Here is a 12881-nt window from a genome sequence, read left to right as displayed (position 1 = left end):
TTATTGTGGCTATATAATTTGTTTTCTCATGAATAAAACACCATTACAATGTTAAACAGCAGTATGTTTTGCTACCGGTACGGGATGTCATATCTGCAGATTTTACTAACATCTAAATACTTTTAAATTACATTACTTAAATCTATAATAATTTCTATCTAAGTTAAATTTTTGCTTGTTAAACATTTGTTGAGAATTTTTATAAAATCTTACAGTTGTATGTGCAGAATTAAACACTCATTATAATGTCAAAGTTCAGGTGGTAATTTACCATTCTAAAGTTCATAAGATTGTACAGTACTAAATTAAATTGATTAATATCTACAGTAGTAAAACTTTTTTTTATAGTACTCTGTACTGCATTTAAGTAAATATGTTTGTTTTTAAAATGACATGGACTTAAAATACACTATACCCTGTAAATCTGTACCAAAATGTATTTTTAGCAACAAGATATTGAATACGATGTAAAATAGTGAATGATGGAAAATAAAACTACAGTATTTAGAGATTTACCTTTACTTTTTATCATAAAATGACATAACACAAAGTCAGGTTGAATTGAATTGAAATATTTTATTTATACTGGGCGACCTCTTCAGTAAGACTGGTCACCAGAGGGCCCAGTTATGATCAGTGGCTGTGATGTACTAATAAACTGGGATAACCCCCTACTCGTCTCTCAGTGATTGTGTGTGAACTAGTACAGCAGGATAACACCCTACTCGTCTCGAAAGATGTACTAGGTTCTTTAAAGTGCACATGAGCTAGATGTGTACACTGGACCTACGATTTATAGTCCTTATCCGAGAAGACTTGTTCTACCACCAGAACCATGGAGTGAGTGAGCCTTGAGTCGCAACTGGTCGTACTAAAAAAAAACTGCATTTTGCAGCCACAGCAGATGACTCAAATAACATTGAGTTTATTCAAAGAGGCAAAACAGTGTAATAATCTTATTCATAGGCTAATCTATACAACAACACTTTGAAAGAGCAGCTAGCTACTACGAACACTTGTGTTATTATATTGACAACGCATTAATTGTTGATGCATAAAAAGCAGCGTAGCTATTATATTCAGGTGTTGATATAGTTACCAGCTATTGTGTAACATGCATCTTGACATAATATCCAAGTTAATTGGTTACGTGCACTACTCTGCATCTAATACTAGCCACTATTATAGGTTTAATATACAATGTATCTATTTCTTAGTGATCCCTCTTCTTATACAGTATCTGGTTATTATATTTAAGGCTTATCAATGGTTCAAACAAGTCATTTCTTTACTGTACTGTTTTTTTAATCTAATATATTAAATTACAGGTATATTTTTTTTCTATGAACTATTTTGTGGAGTTTTTTTTTAGAAATCAGGCTGTGATGAATACCATACTCTATTTTGTTGCACTAAACTACTTTAAAACACACCTAAATCATTTGATTGGATGATTGTGGATCACATGATATTCAATAAATATTCTAATGAACTCTTAATTACATCATCGAGAGTACAACGTCTTTATATTCGAGTACTGCAATTTCATTTTGCGAGTTCATTTTGTATTACAACACAATGTCTATGCTGTTGTTGACTAAAAAGTGATGTAGGTATAGGCCTACCACTTTGGACTTCCAATTTTTCAGTCTATCAGAGAAAGTTGTTCTACAATGCCACCAGCTGTATGGTTGAGAAGAGCCTTGAACCTGTGCCAATAATACAGTTTGCTGTGCCTTAACCACCATGCCACTCGACTCAACATACACTATACCATAGTACTACAGTTAGTAGAGAAACTGCTATGTTGAATGATACAAAGATTACTAATGCTCTCAACAAACTCAAAAACATCTTTAAAAATCTGCCAAACCTCTTATTCATTGCAATGTCGTAAATACCATCATCGTAAACTACTCAAGCTCTAATCTCTTCACATTAGATTATCTAGTTTCATTACGGGTAAATAAATTTGATGTCTCTCCTGTCTATCTAGCATTCAAATTTAGATTACCGTATGGCAGTAACAATATTTACTATATACAGTATAATGTTAAAGCAGTCATTGCTAGCGTAAAGCTTGATATCAACAATGTATCAAAGGTATAGTACAGTAATTACACAAAATGACTAGAGATAAATTAACCTGGAATTGTCTTATTAATTACCATGCAATCAATCATGCATTAATTACAAGCCATGGGTTATCAATTTGTATGAAACATTCCACAGTGTACCGTACAGTACATTTATAATAATTAAATGGCAGTGCTTATAAATATGCACTTAATTCTCAGTCTTGTGACAAGCAACATTTACAAAGGGGATGGGAGGGAGAGGGTGGGCAGATATAATTATTCATTTTTTCTCTTGCTTTGTCTTTGAAATGATTCTTCCACAAACTATAAAAAAAAAAATTTGTATAAATGTCTTTAATTTTAAAGCAACACTTTTACAATTAGACCTATTTAGAGCTCTTATTTGAAGCAAGGCAATCTAACATCAGGACACTGAGCTCACCTTGCCAAGTGTAGGAACTCATAACAGTCCTTTGATCTTACCAATAGTACAGTGTACATATTCTCCGTGGCGAGCAGTATCTGTAGGGGCTTAGAACTGATCGTGTAGCTACTGTAGCAGTCACAGATAAACCCTTTGATCTCCGGAGCTCAGTATCCTGTTGTTAGATTGCCTTGTTTGAAGCTTTCAATTGCTGATTCCCCAATTTTTATTTTGTTAAGGGTGAGAAACATTAATCCTACAGGTTGTTACCACAATGTCTTCTCACAAAGTCCATTTCATTAACATTTAACCATCTCCTCTCTACTGACCTGGATCCTTTTCAGGGATATTACACAAACCAACAGTGGTGTTGGTAGTCTATGAGTGCCGCTTACCTGGATAAACCAACAATAGCCCCTTCTCCTCGAAGAGTGAGATATAACTCGAAAAGTAGAAGTTTTCATTGAATTCCCCTCTCCACAAATGGTATAGTCCATGAACTATGCCCTCAAGTGGGAGCCTGCCCACAAACCACCATCATCATTTCTTTTCGCAATAAAATAATCTATTCATAATATGAAAATCTTTCCTCTGGTTTTATAGCTCAGAAAAAACATGAGCTTTTGGTAAACACATAGTGTACAATATGCTGCTGTTGAAAGTCTAAAATATAATAAAAATATTACTTTCAAATATTGCTGGACTTGATTATGAAACTGCTAAAAATATCATTAACTGTAGTGCATTAAAAATGATAAAGCTCTTCATTGACTCGCTGATAAAAATGAGCAATATGAAGGGATTATTAATAACTATTATAAAGTAGTCCATATGGCGCATGTACAGTTTGAGCTCATACATTATCAGACTAATTCTAACAGTCTAATTCATTAAAACAAAACAAAACTCTTATTATTTTTAATTCCGCAGCTGCGATTCAATAATTGGATATCAATAGATTTCATACTAAAATTGACTATAAATATCTAAATTTAGATGTACAATATTAGATGCAAGTTTTAAGAAAATTGTCTCTTTGTTTTGTAATGTTAACCTCTAGATAATTTAACAAAATATATATATTTAAATGTGTTTTTGGCAGGAGCTGGTGTTCTATCCCTTTATAGGTAGGGTCTAGAAGTTTTTCTAGAAGTGTGCTTTGTATTGTGAAGTTTAACAAATTAATTAATCCTGCAGTGCAACCAAATGTATTCTCTTCTTATTCCTGAAGTACAGTAAAACATACAAACCATAAAATACTGTGTCTATGATAAAAGCCATTTTTTTACTCGGGGTACCCGAATCTAGGACTCACTCATTTTCTCCTCCTCAATCTGGACACTATTGAGTAAAAAGTGCGATTTATAAAGTACTACTCCTCCCTTATTCGTTGCAGTATTGAGCTGGGATTTGGCATGAATATACTACAGGGACATGTCCTCAAAGCTATAGAGCCGGATTTTTAAATTTCAAACCGGATGCAGCCACATCACGTCTCGAAGATGGTACCGTATAGCCGTATTTGGTAGCAAGGTGATTGATGTGTATGTGACGTCACATCCCGTCTTATGACGTCATTACAGCTTCTTTTGCTGTACCCCGAGTATCGCACATTCATGCTTTTTTGTTAATTAATTTGTTTAATTAAGAAGCCACAATGTGTGATACAACAGCGTTATGTAGTTATATGCGGCTTCTTTTTCTTTAACTGTACTACAACAACAATGGAAAAAAAATAAACAACATCTCTGTTTTCATATTGCTATAGATGCCTTGTACAAAATGGCTGAAATTAAAAGAACAATTCAACATTGGAAAGTGGCTGCCAGTAACGATTATCCTAGTTATATTTCATTCTACATTTTCCGTAAGCTTTTAAATTAACACAGAATCTTTTTTGTACCAAAACAAAGAGTGATGCATTCATTAAAATGGATTCAGCAATTAGTTGTAACTATACAAACATTTGACCTACTTTTTATACTAGTGGACATACTGTGTGATTAATACTGTACATCTATGGAATTCCATGATGATACGTAACCTATACTGGGTATGACATTTTGAAGTAATCTATGTTATTTCTAGTAAACGTGATGGTTTTACTAAAAATTGATTTGAATTAGCAATTTTATCATCTTAAAGCTTTATTTATAGATTTCCTGTGGCTTTAATTATATGAAAGAAGTAAAAATGAGACAAAATCACAAAAGCAAATGTTAAAGATACTACTCTACTCTACCTACCAAGATTTTAATAAAAAACTACTCTGTTTAAATTACCAATCTTAACAGAAAAAGGTACAGTGATTACTTCTCGAATAAGCAACTGCATAATATTGAAAAGTCAGGGTTGTATGGGCGTGGTTTGTTCACTTGAGCGTGGGGTTTGCGAGGTTGGTAATTATTTACAGAAGGCTAATTTGGTAGAGTCCTGGTAAGAAACAGCGGTAACAGTAATAAAAATATACAGTAGAATCAATGTTATTTCTTATGACCATTTATACACAACGTTTTTCCGCTCAGGATAGATACAGATTCTACGTGGGACAAGCTAACCATCTGTGCAAATTGGCCTTTAAACTAACTACTTTACTCTGTGATTCAAATAAATTCCATTAATTTTTTTCAGGGAAATCTCTACAATACAGTATTCAAATTATAGGTGTAAAACGCAAAATTTAACTAATATAGAACACCAGGGACACTTTTGGGACCAAACAATATGTTTCCCCTTAATAGGGGTTGACCGTAGTGGTAAAAATGTTGACCCTCGTTCATTTCTCAGGAAAATGTGACACTAAATAGAGGCGTAAAAGGTCCTACTGTAATACCTGAATATTTAAGCTTCCCTATGCAGATCACCCATTGAATGTAACACAATATTACTTTCATCATGAATAACATATGACAACACTAATAATATTATCATAAAACGTGTTTAAATCTAATATCATGTATTTATTTATTTATTTGTTCTTTCTTTATTTACTGAAATACATTCAAAGTGGATCAGTAAACATATTTACAACAAAAATAAAATATAAAAGAAAAACAAAAAGAAAGAAAACAGATATAAATATGATCTATTCACAGAAATTAATGAAGGCCTGATCTTTTTTGTAATTATGTAAATTTATTAAATTATAACATAGTAATAGTTGGATCTTGATACTAACTGACAGTACAGAAGGCCTAATGCACTACCAATGGCTGGATACAGAAACAATGGGATTGATTAAATAATGAACATATTTTCAGAGAGTTGAAACCTCCGCCAAGAGTAGAAAGAGCAAAATGATCAAGAATCGTGATAAAGATTCGTCTTGTAGTTTTGACGTACAGCCTAAAATTATTAAAATATTATAATAAATAGTAGTCCAAATTGGGATTCTGGTCCGGATTGCCTATACAAAATGTAATGGAGTCGTTACGACCACATACCTACTATATATGTGGTTTAGATTAGAGTAGATTAGGTAAAGATCCATCTTGTAATTTTGACTTTATCATGATCATAACACTACAGACAAAAATCAAACATACACACAAACAAAACAAATATATCACAGACAAATATAATCTCCAAAAAAAAAAAAAAAAAAAGTACAGTAAATCATGTAAAAAAAAATGAGTATAAAGTGTTAAGTTTGTCAATTATTATTAAATTTAACGTCTAAGACTGTAAAGGTGTTGTGGTGACCCTACAGTACAGTATTTTCAAAGGGGTGGGGCTGCGATCAAAATCCCCGAACTCCCCCTCACCTCAGCACTTTTTACCGTTATTAATTATTAAGTATCACAAACAATGTTTATTAATGCTAGCCACTTCATGGTATTACACAGTGATAGTTGCTATGGCTAGCGGGTGTATCTGATATTGCGCAATATGATCAGCAGACGTCGATTATTGCGCAAAATTGTTAATGCGCGAAATATGTAATGCGACAGAGGCTGTTATAGCAAAATAAACACTTTGTCATCAGCAACTCTCTCCTTGCACTTTGTGGATATGTGCGCTTTATAAATCTTATTATCTTATCTTATCCCCCATACCGCACTGTAGTACGCTCAATATAGATAGTGTACTCTTTTTTGTGCAAGGATGGTGCCATTGAAAATATTGTGCAATAATTAAACGCCCGCTCCGCTGGCTATATTGCGGAGTATCAGGAACGCCTGCTGGCCATAAAAATGAACACATACTGGCCAAACCTACTGAAACCTACCCAGCCATGTAGCAACTGTCACTGTATCATCAGACTTCTCAAGAACCACCTGTGTCACACAGGTGCCAGCCTCCTATTCTATCTATTGTATTTTGCCCTGTGTGCTGCTGTGTTGTATACCTACCTTTTATCAAGACAGACTATCCATTCGGCCACCATTTTGCCAACTGTAACTAAATCACCACATGAAACAGGTCAAATTGTGATCATTGCCATTCTAGTACTAATGTACGCTTCCTATTCGTTTTACAAACACGAATCATTCATTTTATGTGGAGACAGAACTGCCTTTTCTATCACGAGAGTATGTTTATGTTTTTATTTTTGATAAATTTCCAAAATATGGTTACCCCCTCTATTTACATTATGAACTTTATTAGTCGTTATATCCAGCATGTCATAGTAAAGCGTTACTGGATCGTCAAGGCCAAAAAACAAAACACCAGAAAATTATGTTGAGGGCTCTCGTTCAATTAAAAGGAAGATTGAATGAATTTTTCATTTCGTGTGTACAGAGTGATAAAAATGACAGTTTTTGAGTATTTTAATAATGGATTACATATGGAAAATTAGTTATTTTTGTGTAAAATTTGAGAAATTATAACATCCGAGAGAATGGTGAGTTGCTACGTTTTAATAACAGTTTAGTCATAGTGTTGAATCTTAGCCTCCCCACCCACTTCATCTGGTTGTTCCTTCTTCTCTCTAGTCTAGGCCTAGCCTAGACTCTACAGCTAGCTGCTGAGGAGCTGGAGAGTGTGTGGCCTGCTGAGTGTGGGCCGGGCTCTCAAGAAGTAGGCTTACGCCTAGTGCAATTTCATGAGTGTAGTTGGTACAGTAGCTTATAATTAATTAATTAGGATAGCTAGTATGTATAGTAGCTATGGCATGCCTAAGTAAGGCTCAGTATAGTAATAAGGCCTACTAGGCTACTACACTACTACTAGATCGAGAGTAGGGTTAGGCCTAGCCTAGCCGTAGCTAGCTAGTCAATATACTATAATAGAGAGGTTACGGTACATAATAGGAGACGTATTACTAGGCCTAGTAGTAGTAGTAGTAGTAGAGAATGTAGAGAAACAGACAGTTGAGACCATGAACTATGCATATAATGATATCACATCTCCTCTGAAAATTATACATATTATGATAAACTGTACAGACACACACACAGGTCCTGGTGGTACAGTACATTCGTTATGTTTTTTGACACACCCCTGCATCAATAATTATTAGTAAATGACACATCCCTGATGCACCTCTCCCGGGGTCGTATAGTGGGTCATACAATTGACAAAGTGCATAATATGTTTCACTATATAGTACCAATCAATAATTGCTTGATCAATAGTTCTTCAACCAATGACGTAAAAACCTCGATTTCATTTTTCTTATTGATTCTTATTTCATTCTATTAACACTTCATTAGCGAGATAGCCACGGATATCCTTGAGTTGACAGTACTTAACACTTAAAACCCATACAGTATTATTAAAGGCTAATACAAAATATGTATGTACATGGTTTAGTGTCCAGGGATGCACTACCCTTCATTTTTGCATAGCTTTTTCATAAATAGTTTTATTTTTCTTTTCTAAAACTACTGTAACACTAACAGAACACACACAAAAAACATTTCTTGGAATAAAAGATAGAATTTCACAAAAATCTATTTCCTTGCTGATACTATTAGTGTTCTAGATTTTTCAAATTTGAAATAAAAAGATTGAAAAGTCTTTCAATATTCATGGATTGTTTGTAACATCATTTTTTGTTATTGCTGACAAACTGCTTGAACTTTTTTAAAACCAATTATTGATTGCCATGGAAATTATTTTAACATTTGGGTCACAAAAACATTTGGGCCACAAATTCAGCAAAATAGGCCATGGTATATTAAGAATAATGTTCACCACAAACACTAACTCCCAACAATATTTACACTGTAAAAAAGAAAAAAAATTAATTTTAAAAAGTAATACATTTATACAATAAAAGGTTACAATTGGACAAGTTTAAAAGGTACAGTACTATAGAATAGGGATAACTTTTGGTATGTTGAGTTTGTGCTACTGTAAAAAGAGGTAAGTTATTGATATACTGTACAGGTAATACTTTAAACAGAAACTCTGTTATGTCATGAATGTACTAAGAAAAGAAGCTTTAAATAAGTTAATTGTGTTGTTTTCTGTATGCACCACGGCATTAAAAACCACTTTTTACTCACACTATCAAGTCAATAGGCCTAGTATTATTACTGTTGTTACTCAAAATTCCCGAGTTTGTGTTTGTAGAATAAAGAGTAAACACTATAAAATTATAAACTGTAATGATTATTATTATTGGGTGATTTATTTAAACATTTGATAAATTTCCACTCTTATTTGAAATCAGATTCTAATCTTCTTTAGTGTTTTACAATCCTGTATTACACACTTACTAGAGTAATAAAAACAAGTTTCAATACAATTTATTAATTTATGCCTCCTTCCTTCTTCCCCAATGCACTTGATTACCTTGTTCCAATGCATTAATTGTTATCTCATCTAGTTTTTATTAGGGAATTTAATGACACAATAGGGAGCTTTTGATTGCTGCAAACAACCTACTGTAGGGCCTAGCTAAACAGTACAAATTTCAGGTCATGAATACAGATAAACAGTTACCTTACAGATACAGATTCCTTTTATTATCCAATATAATGGAAATTACAGTGCTCATATCGCTGTAGAAAGAGTCAAGCGTTTGCACAGACGAACCAATACTTTCTCCGCTTTACCCAGCACCTTCTCAATTCAGTCTTTATTCCCCTTACTGATATTTCCAGCCCAACATACTAAATCTTCAAATAGACAGGGATACTGCATTATTGTGCGCATGCAGAATGGGCTTCAACATGGTTTTGGTGGATTCTCCTGCCGGATCCAGGCAACAATTAATGACACAACATGCCTACAGTACAGTCCTAGGTCGTCAGCAGAGCGGACTAGTACATATGACAAAATATTATTGCTGATGTGATTGCATGCCATCTTATCTGTTCATTGCTAGTTTAATATTATTAACTGTACTATACTACTGCAGCTACAGTACTGTAGATCAACCGAAAAGTATTTTTATGCAACCTCAGATGATGTTTACATCATTATATAGTATAGGTCGTCAGCAGAACCTATTGTAGCTGTACACTGTACAGTACTACAAAATAATGCTGATCATTTGATAAATAGCTTACTACAATAATATGATCGTTCAAACCATGTATTTAATAGTGTAATGTTTATATTTGCAATTTATTTTAGCTTACCTCAATAAACATTTGCCCTTATCTCATTATATGATTTAATCAAATCTTTTGTTTATACCAGCAATGAATTTCCACGAATAGAAGGATGAATACATTAAATAAGTCCTACTACTAGAAGAATTGATTGTAAAACCAACATAATCAATGCACTGTTATTAAAACTAATCCAATAAACTGTTATAACAATAAAGATTCACTGTATATTAAATTTAGATTGAATTTGTAATTAATCATTATTACATTGGCTATGTAAATACATGAACGTGATTGGTTGAAATGCCATCACATGAATACTGCTCACAGGATCTTAATTGTTCTTTGAGCGGTAATATTTTGACTTGATGTCTGTGTCTGTAATTGTACAAAAATTCAGCGAATAATTTTCTCGCTAGTACTATTTGTAGACCACTTACACTGACAGGTCCTGTGTGACAATATTTTATACTGGAAAAATTACCTTCAATTCGGTAGGTTTCATACAGTGTATTTGTCCTGGGATTGCATGGTGGTGGTATCGGGATACAGTAGTTGTTCTTTTGGGGTAGAAGGAATTAATTTTCCTAACTGTAAGACTAGATGTATAATATAATCAGTATTGTCTGGAGAGTGAAATTGCCCAGTGGGTAATAATCATTCAAACACATATTCCACATTGAAACTATTAAATCATTGTAAACAAACTGCAGCAGTAACTTCAGTAAATCATTTTGGTGATCTTATTTTACTGAAAAAAGTACTATACTGTACCTAGAATAAAAGAATTATTTTAAAAAGATGAATTATTATGTATACTGTACAGTAGCAATAAATTGTAAACAAAGCTATCAAAGTATCAGTATTTAAATATTATCGATCAAAAGTATTGTATTGATACATTTTAAACAAAGCTATCATCATTAATATTGATCAAAGTAAATTGTGTAAAAATTTTGTTTTATTATAGCAATTCAATGTGAGACTAACTGTCTCTTTAGATATTGAATAATAATGATGTTGATAATGGTAGAACGGTCATTGTGCATACAAATCACCTAATTATGCATACTATGCAGTCTCAAATGCAGTGCCTGGATACCAGAGTTTTGTATAGTAAAGTACAAGTACAGTACAAACTAGACATTATTACACAGTACAAAAGTCTAGTTCAGACAAAAAAAATATGCCATGTACATAACGCTACATGTGTGAGTCTAAACATACCCTAAGTAAAGAGAAAGTGGATGAATTTGTAATGCTGGTTACCAAAATAAAAACAAAATTGGATCAGAGTGAGAAACGCTCTTGACATGTACAGTAGGCCAGGTGTGGACACCTTCGCCGAGACCTGATCCCATTTCAAGGAGTCGAGAGAACGGCACAAAAACTATCATTAGTTAATCATCGTTATTTTTACTTTTTCGATATTTAACCATGTACAATACTGTACAGAATAATGTACAATGGTATTGGTCAATCTCACTCAAACCAGCAGCTACACAGTACTGTACTTTGACATTGGTAGTGATACTACAAGTATTACTGTAGTTTTTTACTTTTCAAATTACATTGGTTTCAAATGTACTGTGTAGTAGTTTAAACTAGTAGCAATACATTTGTATTGTCAAAACTGTATTGTATTCAAAGCTGAAAACAGAAAAACACAGGGTTTAGTAACTGCCAATGTCAAGTTACCACATTGATCATATGATTTGAAAGGTCAACTGTAGGTCAGTTGACTTTCCTTTATTGGATTTACTGTACTTTGACAAACTATGCTAAACAATGATCATCCTCTCTTATGGTTAAGATCAGGAAAGTTGCTTTGAATACAAACTGCAGATTCACTATAGGTCCTGTTATGCTGCAAACAAAAAAGTTAATAACTGAATAAATTGACCACAATTTCTTGGCAGCAGAAACAGAAAATTGTTTCAATAACCGGTTAAACGGTAGCCTGAAAATAACAGTAAAACACCCAATTGATTGGGTGTTAGAACGCCATTTAATAGAAACTCCTTCAACAACCGCAATGAAATAAATGCTTGTTAATTTCTTGTTTACAGGGGCAGCAGCAAGCGTTGTTGATGTGGACTAGTTTGGCTTTCGTGCTCTTTCTTCTAACGTTTGGCTTCTTGGCACCCATTCTCCTTCTGGCTTATATTGCAGCATTTATAGGAGGGTAAGTTTGTAGAGATAAACTATGTTTAAAATGATTAAACTACTAAATTATACTGTAGGAACTTTCCAACTTAGGACATGCACTGTAAGAAATCACATGTAGGTGCAGTACAGTACTATTCTCTCGTTTAATTGCGAGTTTAGCAATTTGTTGTTCAGTTGTTTTATAACACAATTCCGTTGATCCTAGATCACAGACATGCGCATTTCAACATTTTTTAGTATTTTAATGAAAAATTCATCCAGCCATTGAAACCGAAAAAGCTCCCTATACTGGATTATCTTTAATGATGCCATAGAGATATTCTCATACTGTAGGTACATCAGTAAATAGACTAAAAAAGGATGTTTTTTGGCATCTGATTGGCTTTTTTGCAGCAGAAAGCGTTGTGATTGAGTTTAAATTCTATTCAAGTTTTGTTTACCATACTGATATCAACTTTTGAACATCAATAGGTGTCTACACATGTCAACTAAACTATTATTTCCCATTAAGAAATCTCATTTCCTTGATACTCTGTATGACATCAATGTTATTCTGTACATGGTGCAGGTTTATTAATTCTAAAGAACATGGAGATATGATCTAATATCTGACCTTTGACCTATAATGATCTTTTGTGCACACTTGTAATTTCAGTATACCTTAATATTGAAATTTGTTTTCACACAGATTTTTTTTATTAT

At 33.2% G+C, this 12881-nt stretch overlaps 3 protein-coding genes across 5 annotated transcripts in view; 1 reads left to right on the top strand and 2 right to left on the bottom strand.

Annotated features, from left to right (window-relative positions):
- The window catches only part of LOC144841538 (rap guanine nucleotide exchange factor 4-like), a 59108-nt gene extending 52069 nt beyond the window's left edge, over positions 1–7039 (bottom strand). For both annotated transcript variants that reach the window (XM_078697917.1, XM_078697918.1), the window contains exon 1: positions 6855–7039. In XM_078697917.1, coding sequence (XP_078554043.1) covers positions 6855–6889 — 35 coding nt within the window. In that variant the 5' untranslated portion in view covers positions 6890–7039. The remainder of the gene's footprint in view (positions 1–6854) is intronic.
- The window catches only part of LOC144841564 (NADH dehydrogenase [ubiquinone] 1 alpha subcomplex subunit 10, mitochondrial-like), a 242600-nt gene that overhangs the window by 189652 nt on the left and 40067 nt on the right, over positions 1–12881 (bottom strand). The gene's annotated exons all lie outside the window — the stretch shown is intronic.
- Positions 7222–12881, top strand: part of LOC144841539 (sorting nexin-13-like) — a 40534-nt gene continuing 34874 nt past the window's right edge. For both annotated transcript variants that reach the window (XM_078697920.1, XM_078697919.1), the window contains exons 1-2: positions 7222–7348; positions 12080–12195. In XM_078697920.1, coding sequence (XP_078554046.1) covers positions 7346–7348; positions 12080–12195 — 119 coding nt within the window. In that variant the 5' untranslated portion in view covers positions 7222–7345. The remainder of the gene's footprint in view (positions 7349–12079; positions 12196–12881) is intronic.

Source organism: Antedon bifida, chromosome 4 (assembly GCF_963402885.1).
Source record: "Antedon bifida chromosome 4, ecAntBifi1.1, whole genome shotgun sequence".
NCBI lineage: Eukaryota > Metazoa > Echinodermata > Crinoidea > Comatulida > Antedonidae > Antedon > Antedon bifida.
Note: the sequence above shows the minus strand (reverse complement) of the source record. Positions and strands in the feature narration are given on the sequence as shown.